The sequence below is a fragment of the Hylobates moloch genome, unplaced genomic scaffold (assembly GCF_009828535.3).
Source record: "Hylobates moloch isolate HMO894 unplaced genomic scaffold, HMol_V3 SCAFFOLD_148, whole genome shotgun sequence".
NCBI classification, from domain to species: Eukaryota; Metazoa; Chordata; class Mammalia; order Primates; family Hylobatidae; genus Hylobates; species Hylobates moloch.
In genome coordinates this window covers 30,197-50,379 of record NW_026652423.1, presented here as the reverse complement: position 1 = coordinate 50,379, position 20,183 = coordinate 30,197, and the positions used below count along the sequence as shown (strand labels likewise).

At 51.0% G+C, this 20,183-nt stretch overlaps 2 protein-coding genes across 3 annotated transcripts in view; one reads left to right on the top strand and one right to left on the bottom strand.

The window, feature by feature from the left end:
• The window catches only part of LOC116464056 (synaptotagmin-3), a 27,846-nt gene extending 8,852 nt beyond the window's left edge, over positions 1-18,994 (bottom strand). Inside the window, exon 1 of the mRNA XM_058434961.1 lies at positions 18,847-18,994. The gene's annotated coding sequence lies outside the window, so the exon portion shown is untranslated. The remainder of the gene's footprint in view (positions 1-18,846) is intronic.
• Positions 9,640-20,183, top strand: LOC116464053 (putative uncharacterized protein C19orf81). Of its 2 annotated transcripts, XM_058434964.1 has the most exons (6): positions 9,640-9,682; positions 10,302-10,369; positions 16,921-16,993; positions 17,097-17,217; positions 18,826-18,965; positions 19,776-20,183. In XM_058434964.1, the coding sequence occupies exons 1-6, from the start codon at positions 9,672-9,674 to the stop codon at positions 19,969-19,971; spliced, it is 609 nt and encodes a 202-aa protein (XP_058290947.1). In that variant the 5' UTR covers positions 9,640-9,671; the 3' UTR covers positions 19,972-20,183. The 2 variants fall into 2 exon arrangements, with proteins under 2 accessions (XP_058290947.1, XP_058290948.1); XM_058434965.1 differs by lacking the exons at positions 9,640-9,682; positions 10,302-10,369 and adding an exon at positions 16,372-16,592.

The window sequence follows — 20,183 nt, the reverse complement described above, 5'->3', positions numbered from 1 at the left end:
CCCCGCTATCTCACAGAGGTAGAAGTCCGGGGACCCCAGGCCCCACTTCCCAGGAACCCAGGACTTCAGGCCCTCCAACCTGAGCCACTCTGAAGGCCGGTGGTAGGAGCGGAAGCTGAGACTCAAAGGTACAGTGCCACAGCCAGGATAGAGGTACTAGCAGGACCTGGGTTTGAATCCCACCTGGGCCAACTCCTGCCTGTGTGCGCCTCTTGCTCTGAGGCCCCATTTCCTCATCAGCAAAATACACACCATAAACTTATTTCCTAAGGGATCCACAGTTTGAAAAACCAGTCAGTGTAGACAAAACATTGGTACCAACTAGGTACTTAATGAATATTTCTCAAAAGCAATGAGTAACAGTTTCTGGTATATTAATAGCAGTTAATGGCAATTGTCACTTCCTATAAGTGGTGAAGTGCTAAGTGCTTTGAAAGCGTTTTCTCATTTAATTTTCACTTGGGTGCAATTATGACATTCCCATTTCACAGAGGAGAGAACTGAGGCCCATGGAGGTTAAATCCCTTGGGTAAGGTCTAGATCAGGGGCGTCCAATCTTTCGGCTTCCCTGGGCTGCATTGTTGTCTTGGGCTACACACAAAATACACTAACAGTAACAATAGCTGATGAAAAAAAAAAAATCACACAAAAAATCTCATAATGTTTTAAGAAAGTTTAAAAATTTGTGTTGTGCCGCATTCAAAGCTGTCCTGGGCTGCATGCGGGCCTTAGGCCATGGGTTGGACAAGCCTGATCTAGATCTACATAGCCTGGAGAGGTGGCTCGGAGGCCCCCTCAGTGCTCTCAATCAGTGACATCCAAATAAATACAACCTCTAAGTAAAAATCAAAGGCTGGGCTGACACCTGTAAATCCCAACACTTTGGGAGGCCAAAGTGGGAGGATCGTTTGAAGCCAGGAGTTTGAGACTATCCTGGACAACATAGTGAGACTCCATCTCTACAAAACAAAAAAAACAAAAAACCAAAACAAAACCAAACTAGTGGGTTTGGTGGCACGTGCCTGTAGTCCCACCTACGCAGGAGGCTGAGGTGGGAGGATTGCTGGAGCCCAGGTTTTTTTTTTTTTTTTGAGACAGAGTCTCGCTCTGTCGCCCAGGCTGGAGTGCAGTGGCGCGATCTCGGCTCGCTGAAAGCTCTGCCTCCTGTGTTCACTCCATTCTCCTGCCTCAGCCTCCTGAGTAGCTGGGACTACAGGCGCCTGCCACCGCGCCTGGCTAATTTTTTTTTTATTTTTAGTAGAGACGGGGTTTCGCCGTGGTCTCGATCTCCCGACCTTGTGATCCACTAGCCTCGGCCTCCCAAAGTGCTAGGATTACAGACGTGAGCCACTGCGTCCGGCCTAGCCCAGGATTTTGAGGCTGCAGTGAGCTATGATTGCACCATTGTACTCCATCCAGCCTGGAGAACAAAGCAAGACCCCAACTCACGAATAAATAGCCAGGTGCAGTGGCTCATGACTGTAATCCTAGCACTTTGGGAGGCCAAGTGGGCGGATCACGTGAGCTCAGGAGTTCAAGACCAGCTTGGGCAACATGGCAAAACCCTGTCTCTATAAAAAATACAAAAATTAGCTGGGTGTGGTGACGCATGCCTGTAGTCCTAGCTACTTGGGGGGCTGAGGCAGGAGGATCACTTGAACACGGAAGGTGAAGGTTGCAGTCAGTGAGCCAAGATTGTGCCACTGGGCTCCAGCCTGGGCGACAGAGTGAGACCCTGTCTCAAAAATAAATATAAATATGAATAAATAAATAAATATTTAGAGCAAGAAATAAAAATGTCAAAATAAATAAGTAAATAAAAGTAAAAATTGCTTGCTGCTTCTGCAAATACAACTTTGAGCAAGCATCCTGGGCCCTCCCTCTAATTAGATTACACCCTACCCCTATTGCTGCCTATGTGTACATTTTGCAGCCATTATCCTACCACAGAACCCCCAGAAATGCCTCCCAGGTTTGCCTAGAGTCTCTTCCTTGCGGCTTCTTGCATCCCCCCAGATGGATGTGCGTTTACACCCAGGGAAGCATGTGCGGGTGTAAACCTACAGACCACGAGTGCAGGTCCCGATGCCGACTCCCACAGCCCGACCCTTGAACCCTGCTGGGCCTGCCCAGGGTCTACAGGTTGCCCTGTTCCACAGGGAGAGACACGCAGTGATGCACACACTCAAGAGATGGGCACACAGATGGGCTTGCCAGGCTGCCATGACACGTTTCCAAAGAGACGCTCGGATTCCGAGGCTGCCCAGGCATTGAGAGGCAGCCGTAGTGCACTGGTTTTCTGTGTGACTTTGGGGGCAGAGCACTGGGATTCAAATCCCAGCTCTGCTCCCCTCTCTATGCAACCTCAGAGGGGTTACTTATATTCTCCATGCCTCAGTTTCCCTCTCTGTAAGTGCAGATAATAATACTTTTAAAAAATCATACTCTGGCTGGGTGTGGTGGCTCATGCCTGTAATCCCAGCCCTTTGGGAGGCCGAGGCTGGCACATCACCTGAGGTCGGGAGTTTGAGACCAGCCTGACCAACATGGAGAAACCCCGTCTCTACTAAAAATACAAAAATTAGCCAGACGTGGTGGCACATGCCTGTAATCTCAGCTAGTTAGGAGGCTGAAGCAGGAGAATCATTTGAACCCAGGAGGCAGAGGTTGCAGTGAACCAAGATCATGCCATTGCACTCCAGCCTGGGCAACAAGAGTGAAACTCTGTCTCAAAAAAAAAAAAAAAGAAGAAAGAAAGAAAGAAAAAAATCATATTCTATCTCATTGGGTTATTTTGAAGGTTAAATTAAATTCATGGAAGGTGCTTAGGAAAAATGGCTAGTGTTTAGTGTTGTCATAAATAAAAATTAAATGCATTTGCTCATTTAAACTTTAGCTGGACTTGACAAGTGAGGAAATTGAGGCTCAGCAAGGGAAGTACTCTGCCCAAGATCACACGTCTGGAAAGTGTGAGTGGAGATGAAAAACTGTATGGGTCTGGACCAGGTGCAGTGGCTCACACCTGTAATCCCAGCACTTTGGGAGGCCGAAGGCGAGAGGATCCTTTGAGCTCAGGAGTCGAGACTTGCCTGGACAACATAGTGAGACCTCATCTTTACCAAAAATACAAAATTAAGCCGGGCATGGTGGCACACACCTGTAGTCCCACCTGCTTGGGGGGAGGCTGAGGTGGGAGGATTGCTTGAGCCCCAGAAGTCGAGGCTGTGGGGAAATGGAGGCTGCCCAGAGTCCCATCCTTGTGCCTTCTTGCATCCCCCCAGATGGATGTGCATTTACATCCAGGCTGGAGTACAGTGAGCCATGATTGTGCCACTGCACTCCAGCCTGGATGTCAGAGTGAGACCTTGTCTCAAAAAACAAAAAGAAAACACAAAAAACGGAGTGGATCTGAATCCAGAGCCCTTGCCTTTAGCCACCATGCTGTTTGCATCTAGGACCCATTTGAGGACTTGCATGCTACTGCTGCTAGGAGTATAGAACAATATGAAGGGCACCAGACAGGGAGCCAGGAGACAGAGATAGAATCTTTCATATTCATTCAACTCAATTCATGCAGTCATTTGAGAAATACTTTCTGAGCACCTAATGTGTGCCAGGCATTTTTTTGTTTGTTTGTTTGTTTGTTTGTTTTTTGAGACGGAGTCTCGCTCTGTCGCCCAGGCTGGAGTGCAATGGCGCGATCTCGGCTCACTGCAAGCTCCGCTTCCCGGATTCACGCCATTCTCCTGCCTCAGCCTCTCCGAGTAGCTGGGACTACAGTCGCCCGCCACCACGCCCAGCTAATTTTTTTGTATTTTTAGTAGAGACGGGGTTTCACCATGGTCTCAATCTCCTGACTTCGTGATCCACCCGCCTCGGCCTCCCAAAGTGCTGGGATCACAAGCGTGAGCCACTGCGCCCGGCTGCCAGGCATTTTTTTTAGGCAGCAGGGATTCATCTGGGAAGAAAACAGACTAAAATTCCAGGGTTGGAAGAGCTCATGGTCTAGTGGAAGAGACAGAAAATAATCAAATAACTACACATACTAGGATCCTCATACTAGGATCAATGCTAGGAAGGAACATCCATTGTGCTATGTGTTTGAGAGAGGTCAGGGAAGTTCCTGAGCAAGTGACTTTTCAGTTGAGCTCAGAAGGATGAGTAGGCATAAGCCAGGTGGTGAAGATGAGAGAAGAGAGGAGAAATGCTCCAGGGAGAAGGGACAGCTCACGTAAGACCTGGGGGCAGGGGGGAGTTTGGCACCTTGAGGACTGTCAAGCACACAAGCTCCGTAGGAGTGGCACTTTGTTTTGTTCATAGCTGTGTCCCAGCTGCCTGGCACAGTACCTGGCACATGGTAGGCACTCAATACATATTGGTTGGTTGAATAAATGAATGAACATGTGAATGGATAAGTGGAGGAATGTATGAATCTATGATATATTGATGGATGGGTGCATGACTGGATAGATGCTGGAAGGATAGATGAAGGGATGGACGGATAGGTGGATGAGTGAATGGGTGGATGGATAAGATGGATGTTGGAGGAATAGATGAAGGAATGGACAGATGAAAGAGTGGATGGTTGGGTGCATACATGGATGATTGGATGGATAGATGAAGAGTTAGAGTGGGGATGGATAGATGGATACTGCAGAAATAGATGAAGGGATGGATGAGTGAATGGCTGAATGGATAGAGGATAGATAGATTGGTGGATAGATGGATGGATGTTGGAGGAATAGATGAAGGGATGGATGAGTGGATGGTTGGATGGGATGGATGGAAGCTGCAGAAATAGATGAAGGGATGAATGAGTAAGTGGTTGAATGGATAGAAGATGGATGGATTGGTGGATGGATGGACGGATGTTGGAGAAATAGATGAAGGAATGGATAGATGAGTGGATGACAGGATGGATGGATGGATGGATGCTGCAGGAATAAATAAAGGGATGGATGAGTGGAGGGTTGGGTGGATGGATAGATGATTGGATGGGTAGATGGAGAATTAGATAAAGGATGGATGGATTTTGGAGAAATAGATGAAGGGAGGGATGAGTGGATGGCTAGGTGGAGGGATGGATGATTGAATGGATGATTGGATAGATGAAGAGTTAGAGGATGGATGGGTGGATGTTGGAGAAATAGATGAAGGGATGGATGGATGGATGACTGATTGAATGAGTTTTCACAAATACCTACAGATTCACACACAAATGTGCCTGGAAGTAGGTGCAGATACACTCAGAGGCATGCACACATGTGTGTAAACACAGACTCACTTGTTCTGGTGCTCCCCCTGGAGAGAGCAAACACTGAGAACGGGGAGGTGGGGAGACACACCCTTTGGCCAGGGCTATGGCCATCCCTGCCACCACTGCAGCGCTGACAGTATTTCTGGAATTGGAGGAAAATGCTGATTCAGGGATGTGTGTTTTAGACTGGGCATCAGGCCAGGAAGTGGGACAGGGATGGCCCAGAGAGATGGATTGAGTGGCAGAGGGAAGTCGGTCAGGGTAAGGCAGTGAGACAGGCAAGGAGATAGAGAGGTGGAGACACAGAGAAGCAGAGAGATGGGGAAATAGGCAAAGTGATGGAGGCAGAGACAGAGACATAGAGAGAAAGGGAAGGAAAGAGAGATGGAGACACAGAAACAGAAATGGGGAAATAGAATGGTGGAGACAGAGACAGATGTACAGAGAGAAAGACAGGGAGAGAAAGATGGAATACAGAGACATACAGAAATCTATAGAGATGCAGACAGTGAGAGACAGAGATATAGGAATACAGAAACATGTGATACAGGAATTCAAATTCAGACACACACTGTAGTCCCAGCACTTTGGGAGGCTGAGGCGGGCAGATAGCTTAGAGCTCAAGGGTTCAAGATCAACCTGGACAACATGGTGAAATTTCAGCTTTACCAAAAAAATACAAAAATTAGCCAGGCGTGGTGTGTGCACCTGTAGTCCCGCCTACTTGGAAGGCTGAGGCAGGAAGATCGCTTGAGCCTAGAAGGTTGACGCTGCAGTGAGCTATGACTGTACCACTGCACTCCAGCCTGGGCCCTTGTCTCAAAAAAACCCCCCACAAAACCCAAACCCCCACAAAAATCAAATGCAGACACACAGAGAGATGAGGTAGGGTTCCAGAGACAGGTAGAGAGAAGGGAAGAAAGATAAAAACACACAGAGCAATGGAGGCACAGACAGATGGAGACATAGAGTCCCAAATCCCAGAGGGAAGAAGAGAGACACAGAGGAGCACAGAGAGATGCAGAGGAGGCGAGACAAAGACATCCAGCCAAAGCTAGATGCAGAGTCAGAGGACTGGAAAGGAAATTACCTCCTTTTGGGTGCCTCCTTGGTGCCTGGCTCCAATTTGGGGGTGCTGCTGTACCTTGCCTCATTTAAGCACCAACAGCCCTTGAAGGTAGCATTGAGGAAGGCAAGAGATAAGGAAGATGAGGCTCAGAGAGGGGAAGACATTTGCCTGACATTGCACAGCCTGGGAGCAGCATTTGATGCTGGTCTGTTTGATGCCAGAGCCCATGTTCTCTTCTTCAACTTACATTGGCTCAGGAAGACCAAGAGGGACAGGGCAGATGGGGTTAGGGGGCTACTGAATGTGGGTCACAGAAATAGAGGGAAATAATCATGTATTCATTCAACTCACATGTCCTGAACTTCCAGAAGCCTGGCCCCTGTGGGGTGATGCCGGAGAGCCAGAGATGAGTCAGGAAACAAATTTCTGAGCAAGACAGATGGGGCGGGGGGCAGTGTTCAGAGGTCTGGAGAAGGAGCAGATAAAAAAACAGGCAGAGGGAGGAGACAGAAAACACAACTGGTAGGATGAGTCAGAGAGGACTTCCTGGAGGAGAGGGCACTTGAGCTTCTTATTAAAAGATGAGGGCATTTGGGGATATGGGGAAAGGTCGGAAGAGCATTCCAGGCAGAAGACACAGCGTATGGAAAGAGTGGAGACAGAAATAAGGTGGGATGGTGTGGGAGTGATTATTTATTTATTTATTTATTTATTTATTTATTTATTTATTTGTTTGTTTTTTTGTGTCAGAGTCTCGCTCTGTTGCCCAGGCTAGAGTGCAGTTGTGCGATCTCAGCTCACTGCAAGCTCCGCCTCCCGGGTTCACGCCATTCTCCTGCCTCAGCCTCCCAAGTAGCTGGGACTACAGGCACCCGCCAACACACCTGGCTAATTTTTTGTATTTTCAGTAGAGACGGGGTTTCACCGTGTTAGCCAGAATGGTCTCGATCTCCTGACCTCATGATCCGCCCATCTTGGCCTCCCAAAGTGCTGGGATTACAGGTGTGAGCCACCGCGCCTGGCTGCGGGAGGGATTATTTATATAAAATAATTAATAAAGGGTAGCTGGAGAATGTTTGAAGGGGTGAGGTTGGGAGAGGGAGGTGAGGCTAGATCATGCAGCTCTTTCAGTCCAGGTGAGGGGCTGAAAGTTTGTCCAAGGCACTGGAGAGCCCTGGGAGGGCCGTGAGCAGGGCAGGGGCAGGTCAGTTCTGGGCACAGAAGGACCCCTCTGGAGCCCCACTTGTGAGGACAGGAATGAGGGCAAGAGAATGGAGGATGGAGCGGCCAGGAGGCTGGGCCAGGCGTGGTGGCTCACACCTGTAATCCCAGCACTTTGGAAGACTGAGGTGGGAGGATCGCTTGAGCCCCAGAGTTTGAGACCAGCTTGGGCAACATGGTGAGACTCCATCTTAAAAAAAAAAAATAGCTAGGCGTAGTGGTGTGGGCCTGTGGTCCCCATTACTCGGGAGACTGAGGTGGGAGGATTGCTTGAGCCTGGGAGGTCAAGGCTGTTATCATACTGCTGCACTCCAGCCTGGGGGACACAGTGAGACCCTGTCTCAAAAACAAACAAACAAAAAAGGAGGCTGGGGCAAGGGTCCCAGCGGGAGAGGACAAGATCTGAGTGGCTGCTAGAGCTATGGGAGTAGAGAGGAGAGGAAGGAGCAGAGAGAGGTGAGAGGCAAAAGGAATAGAACTTGGAGACAGATAGGCCGTGAGGGTCAGGTGTGCCTGTGGTCAAGGCAATCAAAAATGTCATCCATCCTGCTGAGATAAAATTGTTAGCTGGAAATGGAAGACAGCTTGATGGGAGAGAAACAGATGTGAAGATGCCAGGAGGGGGTCAGGGCCCCCAGAACTGAGTAAGACTATTTCAATCTGGACTGTTTTAATTGCTAATAACGGAAACGCAAATCAAATTGACCTAAGCATAAAAGGAACTTTATGGTGGATGAGGGCTTCAGGCATTGCTGGATCCAGGTGTTCCAATCATCTCCAGGAATCCAACTGTCTGTATCTTTGGGCTGTGCTTCCTTTGTGTTGTCTTTGCTCTCAGGCAAGTTATCTCCCTGCATGGTGATGTGGTAGCCCCCGGAGCTCCAACCCTGGCTCTGACCAGCCCCAAAACCACAGGGGAAAAAGCCTGTTTTCTAACAGGTCCAGCAAAAGTCCAAAGGTTGACTTTGTAGCCTAGATTGATTCTTAAGCTTGCCACTGAACAAATCACTGAGGAAATCAAGGTGCCACTACCTAGGACGGATACTTAGTAAGCAGGAACAACGGACAGTCCAGAGACCATCTGGATGTGGAGAGAGAGGAAGAGAAAGAGACACAAGTAACAGAGACAAAGACTGCAAGGACAGACAAAATAAATAAGCGAAGGTCCAGCTTCCACAATTCCTGCTGAGAGCTCTGCAGACCCAGAGAAAGGGATGCTGAACAGGCACCTACATGGCTAGAACCCTTCTCTCTAGCATGAGAGGCCCCAGGAGACCCCAGACCCAGAAGTCCAGGCCCCCATCCTCTCCTCCCTCAGACCCAGGAGTCCAGACCCCAGGCCCTCCTCCATCAGACCCAGGAGTCCAGGCCCCCAGCCCTGCCTCCCTCAGACCCAGGAGTCCAGGCCCCCAGCCCCTCCTCCCTCAGGCCCAGGAGTCCAGGCCCCCAGCCCCCCCCCCCTCAGACCCAGGAGTCCAGGCCCCCAGCCCCTCCTCCCTCACACCCAGGTGTCCAGAACTCTAGTCCCTCCTCCCTCAGACACAGGAGTCCAGGTCCCCAGTCCCCTCCTCCCTCAGCCCCAGGTGTCCAGGCCCCAGACCCTCCACCCTCAGACCCAGGTGTCCAAGCCCCAGGCCCTCCTCCCCCAGACTCAGGTGTCCAGGTCCCAGATCCTCCTCCCTCAGACCCAGGAGTCCAGGCCCCCAGGCCCTCCTCCTTCAGACCCAGGAGTCCAGGCCCCAGGCCCTCCTCCCTCAGACCCAGGTGTCCAGAACTCTAGTCCCTCCTCCCTCAGACACAGAAGTCCAGGTCCCCAGTCCCCTCCTCCCTCAGCCCCAGGAGTCCAGGCCCCAGACCCTCCACCCTCAGACCCAGGTGTCCAGGCCCCAGGCTCTCCTCCCCCAGGCCCAGGTGTCCAGGCCCCAGACCCTCCTCCCTCAGACCCAGGTGTCCAGGTCCCAGGCCCTCCTCCCTCAGATCCAGGAGTCCAGGCCCCCGCCCCTCCCCCTCCCTCTGGAGGCACCATGGCAACCAGGCCCCCTGCCCACCATCCCCTCCCCCCTAGAGAACCCAGTTTCTGTTGGAATCTCGCTTGTTTCTAACCAGTTCCTGGCTGGGGCAGGGATGAGCAGAGGGCAAGTGGGAACAGAAAGGGGATGACAGAGGGGAGGGGGGCTCAAGGGGGCAATGGAGGCAGCTAGGAGAGGATAGAGATGGGGCAAGGAGACTGGTGAGAGGTGGGAAAATAGAGAGAGGGTGACGGGGTTAGGGAGAGGCAGAAAACAATGAAGACAAGGAGGGACGGGGGCCTGGGGAGATGCTGGGGAAACTGATGGAGACTGAAGAGATGGAGCCCAGGAGAGAAGGAGGGAGGAGGAGGGCAGAGAAATCAAGCAAAAGAGTGGTGGAGACGTGGGGACAGAAGGGAGGAGGCAGGGGGGCAGAGAGATGGGGAGAGAATGAGGAAGGGAGGTGGAGAGAGAGGGGTGGGGAAAGGGACTCTAGGAGACACAGAGAGATAGGAGGGAAAACAGGGAAATGGGAAAGAAGGGATTGGGGCACACAGGGAGTTCCTGAGGTCAGGGGAACCCAGATCTCCGCGTGGTCTCAGCCTTCCAGTTCCTCTGTAATTCTACCCCGGGGCTTCAAAGAGGAGGTAGAGGAGGCAGGGGTGGGGAGAAGGAGCTGGGGCGGGTGGCCCAGTCAGAGCCTCTCTTGCCACCTTCCTGAGACATCCCTCACCCACCTTCCCAGGATGCAGCCAGAGGTGGAGCCCGTGTGCTCCCCTGCCATGGGCAGCCCCACCATGCACAGGAAGGCAGGTACTGAGCTGTGTCTTTGGGGAAGGGATGGACTTCCTCCATCCAGGCAGTGTGTAGTAGCCCTGGCTCACAGTGTGGCCTTAAGCGAGTCACTGGCACTCCAAAGTGAAAGCCATCCCTAACATTCCTGGATTCACCAGATTCCTGGAGAGCGGCCCCCTTGGACCTCAAACTACATTTCCCACAAGCCTCTGCAGTTCCTTGGCCAATGCCCTGGATTCAGAACTACATTTCCCATGAGCCTCTGGGGCCTAAGCAACGCTTCTGAGGCCATTCTTCTCCTAGGTAACCTCACTGTCTTGTCTCCCATCCTGAGCTCAGCATCTTTCCCCAAAGCTGCTCTCCTCCTTCCTGGTTTCCATTTTCAAATGGCTCCACCGCCAACCCAGTCACTGGTGCCATCCTTCCACCTCCCACAATTCCCTCCCACAGCCCATCAGACCCCATCTTCCTGCCCTCTGACTCTCCCTTCCCCATTCCTTCCTCTCTGTCCCCGCAGCCCTGTCCCAGGTCTCATCCTCTTCCATGTAGACCCTCTCCTCACCTCCTCCCTGGTCCCCAGTTTCTCTCCTCCTGCCTGTCCCTCCATGGCTCTAGAGAGGTCTCTCTGACTTCCAGCAGTGACCCTGGCTGTCCCTTGCTCATAACACTTCCTAGCTTCCTGTCACCTCTAGGACAGAGTCCCAAAGCTCCAGCCTGGCTTTTGAGGCCCTGTGTCGTCTGACCCCTGCTGACAACTTCAGGCTCCTAGCCCAGCACTTCCTGCTAGCACTCTGCGCTGTAGCACAGCTCATGCAGTTACACTCATTCAACATTTATGGAGTAGTATCTCAATGAGGATGCATGTAACTGCAGGTAATAGAAAACCAAACTCAGGACTGGGTGTCGTGGCTCACGCCTATAATCCCAGCACTTTGGAGGCCGAGGTGAGTGGATCACCTGAGGTCAGGAGTTCGAGGCCAGCCTGCCCAACATGGTGAAACCCCATCTCTAAAAATGCAAAAATTAGCCGGGTGTGGTGCCGGGTGCCTGTAATCCCAGGTACTAGGGAGGCTGAGGCAGGAGAATCGCTTGAACCCAGGAGGCAGAGGCTGCAGCGAGCCAAGATTGCGCCACTACACTCCAGCCTGGGTGATGGAGGGAGACTCTGTCTCAAAAAAACAAAACAAACAAACAAACAAACAAAAACACCCAAAAACAAAACTCACTGCAGCCTTGAGCTCCTGGCTCAAGTGATCCTCCCACCTCAGCCTTCGAGGCAGAACAAATGCCCTGAAGGCAAAACAGACGTTGTTTCTCTGCCTTTAGGTCTCTTTTAGTGCTTTTGAAGGCATCTTTCTTTTGGAGACCCCACGATGCACTATCTCTAGCCTAGACTGAGGCACCCACGTGACATGTAATTTATATGTAGCTCCAGAAAAGTCAAGTGGAGTTGAGTCGACCAGTTGGCTAGTTTTGTTGATCAACGTTTGTTCATTTCGATTTTGCTGTTTTCTTTGCAGCGTTGTGGAACCAATAACATTTTTTAGTTGATCAGGTTGCAAACTTCAGCATAAGCCATTAGAAAGCCCCTGGGCCCCAAGCATTTTGCCTGTAGTGCCTAATGGATGAAACAGCCTGGCTTGTTCTCATGCTGGGAGAGGAGACGTGAAACACGCCATCTCACAGATCATTCATAGCCTCCAATGGCAATAAGCGCTCTTTAGTCTTGGGGCTCAAGGGAATTCTGGGAAGTTCTTGCAGGTGACTCTCTTCTCTTTTGCTCAAAAACCTTGTCCCATGCTAGGCCCTTCGTGTGAAACATCCTTCTCTCTGTCACCTCTTTATTTGGTAAACGCCTTCTTATTCTTTAGGTCTCACTGTGGACAACACCTCCTCTAGGGAGCCTTCCCTGATTGCCCCTAGACTGGGAGACTGGGCTTTCCCTCCACCTTGTAACACTCTCATTGAAACACACATTGCCCTTTATCTGCGAGTTCTGAAAGGGCAGAGGTGTGTCTCATTCATCTCTTGGTCCCCAGCATCCTCCAAGGCACGCAGGGGCCCTCTGAGATGCCTGTTAAAAAAATTTAACCAGCTACTTGGGAGGCTGAGACAGGAAGATCCCTTAAGCCCAGGAGTTCCTGGCTGCAGTGAGCTATGATTGCACCATGGCCCTCCAGCCTGGGCAACAGAGCGAGACTCTGTCACCAAAGGGGGGGGGAAGCTTGAAATTGTTGCATTTACTCAATTTTTCAATAAGTACTTATTTTTAAGTTTATGCTTTTGTTAATTTAATTACACATATACATTTAAATGAATATATTAAAATCACTGTTGTAACTAGAAATAGTTATTTCTAATGTCATATTTCATGAGAAACTATTGTATTCACATTTTTTCACATGCATCTTTGATGCTGCTAGAGTTACTTTTTGATTCATTTAACACTTTTACAAGGCTATTTTTTAAAATTAATTTATTGTTTTGAGACAGGGACTCACTTTGTAGCCTAGGCTGGCGTGAACTGACACCATCATAGCTCACTGCAGCCTCAAAATCCTGGGATCAAGTGATCCCCCTGCCTCAGCCTCCCAAAGTGCTGGGATTATAGGTGTGAACCACCATGCCCGGCCTCTAATTATTTTTGAATATCATCTCATATCTAGTACATATTTAAATTTCCCTAATTATCTCAAAATTGTATTTTTTTATACCTGGCTTGTTTAAATTAGGGCCCAAACAAAGTGCACACATTTCAGGCTTTATTCAATAAATACTAAGGACAACTATAAGCCTGGCACTTTGCTAGATGCTGGGGACAAAAAGACAAGTCCCTGCCCTCACATTGCTCGGAAGACTTAGGGAAGACAGAGTGTAATTAGGGAATCACAGAAATAAAGGTAAAATTGCAACTACTGTGAGTACAAACATACTGTGCTATGAGGAATGGCATCAGTGGACCCTCAGGGAGACTTGATTAGTCAAATGAGGGGGAAGAGAGATCCACGCAGAGTTACAGCATTAGCCAAGATCCTGCAGCAGGAGGGGTCAGAGAGAGTCCAAGTCGCAGAAAAACAGCGTTTCTGGACTGCAGCAGGTGAAAAGGACGATTGTGCTTGATCAGGTTTAAGACATTAGCAGGGTCTGATCATGTGTGGTCTTATGGTCACTGGAAGAACTTTGGATTTTATTCATCCCAAAGACGATGAAAAGTCCTGGGAGGGTTTTAAGGAAGGGGGACATAGGGTCAGACCTAGAATTCAAAATTCTACCTTGCTGGGGTAACTGGAGAGGGAGAGGAATTAGGAGATTAGATGAGAGTGAGGTGAGAGGAAGCCACCTGGGGAGATTGAGAACACGCTCACTGGATCCAGATGCTTACATTTTTATCCTTAGTCTATCATTTTGTGCTGTGTGACTTTGGGCAAGTCACTTAACCTCTCTGTGCTTCTGTTTCATCATGTGTTAAACAACACTACCTCAGAAGATTGTTGTGAGGATGCAATGGAAAGTATTTTATTCTATTCTGTTTTATTTTATTTTGGCACTAGATTCTTGCTTTGTCACCCAGGATGCAGTGCAGTGGCATGATCCCGGCCCACTGCAACCTCTGCCTCCTGGGTTCAAGCAATTCTCCTGCCTCGGCCTCCGGAGTAGCTGAGACTACAGGTGCGTGCTACCATGCCCGCCTACTTTTTTGTATTTTTAGTAGAGACGGGATCTCACCATGCTGGCCAGGCTGGTCTCGAACTCCTGAGCTCAGTCAATCTGCACACTTTGGCCTCCCAAAGTGCTGGGATTACAGGCATGAGCTATCGTGCCTGGCCACAATGGAAAGTGTTTTTAAAAGTGTTTGGCATATAAAAGGGACAGTAAGCACGTAGTTATATTGTTAAGTGGACAGACTTGAGGAGGGGATGGCTGCGTTTGAGGGATGGAGGGAGGCCGGTATGGCTGGAAGAAAATAATGAGGGTAGGTATTTCTGGAAGGGGATCCTGTGAAAATGTAGATTTGAATCCAGTAGGTCTGGGGGTGGGCCCTGGAGTAAGTGTCTACCGCATGTGTGTGTGTGAGTGTGCAAGAGAGCCCGTTGTGAAACATATGCCAGCATACCACTGACTATAGTTAAATTAAGTTGAATGTGTTGACTTATTGTAATGAGAGAGACAGCACACACACACACACACACACACACACACACACACACGGGTTGTCTCAGTAGAAGGCTGTTAGCAAGGACTTGTTGCAAGAGCTGGGCTGTGTCAGGTGACTTTGGGGAGGGATCATGGGAGTGGGGCTTTGCTCTGGATGGGAGGCTGATGGAAAGCACAGGCAAGCCGGTGACTGGGACTCTTCATCTTATCGGGAACCAGGAGGGGTAGATGGAGCTAATGCTGGGCTTAATGAAAAAGCAGCCGTCAGCTCTGAGCCGGGAGGGGGGGATTTTGGTTAGTTTTGTGGTTTGGACAATGTTCATGTTTTGTTGTGTTGAGACATGATTCAGGAGTGGTCTTGTTTTTGCCTCAGTCCGTCACAGTCACAGAGTGGCCTTCCTTGATGTTGGTGTTATGGGAAATGTTTTATGTTCGGCAGGAGAGCACCGGGGCCTGGCTGTCAGGGTCTGCTTTACTCTCTTTCAGCAGCTATAACAAAGACACCCCAAAACACAACATCATAAAGAAGACAGAAGTGTATTTCTTTTCTTTTCTCCCTTGCTCCCTTCCTCTCTTTCTCCTTCTTCCCTCCCTCCCTCTCTCTCTTTTCTCTCTCTCTCTCTGTTTTCGAGATGGAGTCTCACTCTGTCGCCCAGGCTGGAGTGCAGTGGCGCGATCTCAACTCACTGCAACTTCTGCCTCCTGGGTTCAAGTGATTCTTCTGCCTCAGCCTACTGAGTAGCTAGGACCACAGGCACACACCAACACACCCAGCTAATTTTTGTATTTTTAGTAGAGATGGGGGTTTCACCATATTGGCCAGGTTGGTCTCGAACTCCTGACCTCGTGGCCTGCCAGCTTCAGCCTCCCAAAGTGCTGGGATTACAGGTGTGAGCCACCGCACCTGGCTCGCTCGCTCACTCCCTCCCTTCCTTCCTTCCTTCCTTCCTTCCTTCCTTCCTTCCTTCCTTCCTTCTCTCTTTCTGTCTCTCTTTCTCTCTTTCTCTGTCACCCAGGCTGAAGTGCATTGGTACAATCACTGCAACCTCTAACTCCTGGCCTCAAGCAATTCTCCCACCGTAGCCTCCTCAGTAGCTGAGACTACAGGCACACAACATCATGCCCAGATAATTTAAAAAAATTTTTTTTTTTTTTTTGTGTAGAGATCGGGTGTTGCTATGTTATCTGCCTCAGCTGGTCAAGAACCAGAAGTGTATTTCTCTCTTGTGTAATGAAAAGCGGGGTTGGTGGGACATCTTGGCTTGGTGAGAAGATTTAGAGCTAAGAGTTCCTCCCATATTGTTGCTTGCCATATCCGAACATGGTGGAAGCTGGGCTATTGCTAATCCACATTCCAGTCCAAGAGAAAGGGCAAAGAGTCCAAGAAAAGCAGTAATCTTTTAAGCGAATGACTCCAGAGTTACACCTCTCACTCCAGCTAACACTTCATTGGTGACAGCTTGGTCACACGGCCACACTTAGCTGCAAGGGAGTCTGGGAACTGTTGTCTCCAGCTGGGAAGCCATGTGCTGGGTAAAACTCTAGGACTGTAGGGGAAGGGGAAAATGGAATACATGGAACAACCAGCACTTGGCCATAAGAGACAGACCAGTTAGCTGATTGTGGGGTGGTCAAAAAGGATACATATTTGAGAACTGTTATCAGTCAAGTTCCAATCAGGAGACTGATTCTGAGAGTGTTGGAAAAACTGAAAACTGGGCCGGGCACGGTGGCTCACGCCTGTAATCCCAGCACTTTGGGAGGACGAGGCAAGAGGATCACAAGGTCAGGGGATTGAGATCATCCTGGCTAACACAGTGAAACTCCGTCTCTACTAAAAATACAAAAATTACCTGGGTGTGGTGGTGGGCGCCTATAGTCCCAGCTACTCGGGAGGCTGAGGCAGGAGAATGGTGTGAACCCAGGAGGCGGAGCTTGCAGTGAGCCAAGATGGCGCCACTGCACTCCAACCTGGGCGACAGAACGAGACTCCGTCTCAAAACAAAACAAAACGAAACGAAACAAAACAAAAACTGAAAACTGGATTCAAGTGTTGTTACTGAAGTGATGCTGCCACAGTGAACAAGTAAGTCTGGCGTGACTAGAAGAGGAAGCAAAAAGGAGGAAGTTCCTCCTGCTTCCTCCTGCCTTGCAGGCTCCCACTGGCGCCCCTGTTAGGCAGAGCCTAATAGGAACCCAGCTGGTGAAGGAGAAATGGGCTTAGTAGAGTCTCAACCCAGGCATCACAGAGCCAGTGTCGTGGGGTGGAGTTTGGAGCTAACAGACAGTAACTCAATATCTGGCGTACAAGCTATTCTGGGTGTGGCATGGGCAAGCAACTGGTGATGGCCATTTAAGCAGAATCATGGCTGAGGAGGGCTCAGGGCAGCTGACACTGGGTTCTGTGTCCTCAGGAGCCCTCCTTACGGACCTGGAGACCCCAGAGGAGATGCAGGCTCGGAGCCTGGGCAGGCCCATCAAATCCTCGTGAGTTGTCCCTGGCCCACATGACCTCTATCCTCCGCTTCCCCAAATGTGATGGCAGCGAACCCTGACCTCAGAGGTCCCTGCCTGTTCGCTCTCTCCCTAGAAAGCAGTACCTGCGGCAGGTCATTGCAGACTACAAGGCACTGGACCGAGAACTCCCGTGCATCCGGAAGTTCCCCACCCCACCAGCTGACCAGCCCCTCTGCCTCTGCATGGAGACCTTGGTAAGTGGACCTGGGCCCTTATTTTCTGTACAGTTTTGGTGGGGTGGTGGGAAGGGCACAGGCTGAGAAGCAGTGTGGCCAGAGTTTAAATTCAGGCTCTTGGCTTACAAGCTGTGGGCTTGGCACCAGGGCAGTTTGCTGAAAACTGATTGTGAATTTGTCAAAGGGTCAGTCATGAAATCTACTGCTCATGTCAGAGGAGAGACCAACGGGCAAAGAAAGGGGAGGCTGAGGGGGGCAGGGAGGGAGGACAAAAGGAGTCCTACTAATCCACTTCTGTAAAGTTTACAAATATAACAAAAATTCAAGAAAAAGCCCATGTGTGTCGGGTGCGGTGGCTCATGCCTGTAATCCCATCACTTTGGGAGGCCGAGGTGGGTGGATCACCTGAGGTCAGGAGTTTGAGACTAGCCTGGCTAACATGGTGAAACCCCGTCTCTATTAAAAATACAAACATTAGGCAGGCGTGGTGGCAGGCGGCTGTAATCCCAGCTACTGGGGAGGCTGAGGCAGGAGAATCGCTTGAACCTGGGAGGTGGAGGTTGCAGTGAGCCGAGATCGTGCCACTGCACTCCAGCCTGGGTGACAGAGTGAGACTCTGTTGAAAAAAAAAGGGAAGGGAAGGGAAGAGAAGGGGAGGGGAGGGGAGGGGAGGGAAGAAGGAAAGAAAGAGCTCATGTTTTTGACAGATTCAGCAAACTGGTCATCCCTGCCTTCAATCAGAAGAGGTATATATTAGGGTCCCAGGCACTCAATAATTGAGAAGATCTGATGTCAATGGGTGCTTACTGTGTGCCAGGCACAGGCCTCCAAGGTACACTCTCAGCTAATCCGTGTGACTCTCCACCCTGCATACAGGGATTGCTGTCCTCGTTTTAGGGATCAGTCTCCACCCCATCACTCCACTTCTTTGTGGCTTTGAGCAAGGGACTCTCCAGCCTCCCCTCTCACCCCAGTCAAGGAATGCCTTTCTGGAAGTGACATCATTTTTCAGTGAAATCATGAAAATTTTCATTTCATTTTAGTTCCTCAGCTATTTTATGTGTTATGACAACTGTTATCACCCTTCACATGCTAATCACATGCTGCAAATGTGTTTAGTGATCAGTACGTTTCTGAATGTTAAATAGATTGACAAGACATCAAAACCCCTATGACCCTTATCTTTTGACTACTAAACATTCTTAAAATGCTAATACGAATATAAAAGGAAAGGTGTGTAACTTAAATCCTGGCAGATATCTTCAAGAGCTTTCAGTCGCATCCATTGCAAATTGCTGGGAAAGTTTTTGGTAGATTCGTAAAGTTGGCTAAGTTGGTGAATCATTCAGCCAACTGTTCATTGACTTTTGGGCAAATTGGCTTGGTAAGAATTGATTTTTTTGGAGAATGACCTAGAGTGACAGCAGATGCTTTCCCATCTGAGAGATAATCTGTCGTCTCCTTTGACAATAGCGACAGTACCCTGGGATTAAGAGCGATCCTTGCCCCTCAAATGCCACCTGGAACTCTGTGGCCGGTTCTGCAGGTGGGGTCTAGGGTGGTGACTTCTGAACCCAAAATGAACCAGGAGGTCACGGGCTGAGGTTCTCTCTCCGACACCCGCAGCCCGAGGAGGATTTTACCCACCTGGAGGTGCTGCAAGCGCTGGAGGCCCAGTTACCGGGGGCCATGGAGAGCGGGCGCGTGAGTAGCATCCGCTTTGAGAACATGAACGTCATCTGTGGGACTGCTGGCCGCCGGAACCGGTGAGTAAGCGGCGGGGGCGGGGCCTGGAGCGAGGGGGAGGGGCGGGGCCCGGGGCGACCGGGTAAGAGCGTGGTTGGTTTTAAAGCGCTGAGGGACGTGGCCAAGAGTGAAAGCACGAAGGGGCGGGGCCCGGAGCGACTAGATAAGAGCGTGGTTGGTGTAAGGGCGCTGAGGGGCGGGCCCCGGAGCCACTAGATAAGAGCGTGGTTGGTGTAAGGGCGTTGTGAGGCGAAGAGACAGTGGAGTGACAGCGTGGGGGGCGGGGCCAGGAGGGACTAGCTAAGAGCAAGATTGGCGCAGAGCCACTGAGGGGCGGGGCCAAGAGTGAGCGCGGTTGGAGGTAGGGTCCGGCGCGATCAGAGAGAAGGAGGGATCTGGAGTGAGCAGGGGCCCGCGTTTGAGTGACCCAGTAGTGACCGGGATAGGGGTCTGAGCCTGGAAAGGCAGCTGTGAAGGGGTGGAAGGGACTGAGCACATAGTAGGTGTGGCGCCAGGGGTGATAGGGTGGGGACAGGCCTGGAGTGCCTAGGGTAGAGCGGAGCCTGCAGTCGCCAGTGGAGGGTCAGGCCTTGGAGCGGTTTGAGATGGAGCCTCGACAGACAGGGATCAGGACGCAGAACCAGAGCGTAAGGAGCCTAGAGCGACCCAGGCGAGAGGGCAGGGCTGGAGGGGAGTTTAGGGGCGGAGCGACGGTCCGCTGGACCAGGGCCTGTAAACGACTCCGGGGACCAGGCAGGGACTCTTCGACGATCAAAGCCGGGGCTGAAACGACCTGCGAGTTCCTTTTCCGTCCCCACCCCCCGTTGCAGGTGGCTCATTGCGGCCACGGACTTCCAGACGCGCTCACGCTTGCTGCGCTCCGGGCTCAGTCCCCGCGGGCTTGCGCACCAGCTAGTGCGCCACGACGACCTCCTGCTGGGCGACTACCGCCTGCACCTGCGCCGCTCCCTGGTCCGGCGGCGCATGCTCGAGGCCCTGGGGGCGGAGCCTAACGACGAGGCCTGACGCCCGGGCCGGCCCCGACAGCGCTTGCGCACCGCCCCGCGGGCTGGGACCACCCACCCGGAGCCCCGGAGGATAGGGGGCGTTGCCTTCCCAGGAAGGAGGCGGGGCCGGCTCGAGGGGGTGGATACTGTGAGTTTAATTATAAAGAATGACCTGGTACAAAAGCCATTTCCCTCTGCAAAATCTTGGGGGGGAGTCAGGGGAAGGGAGGT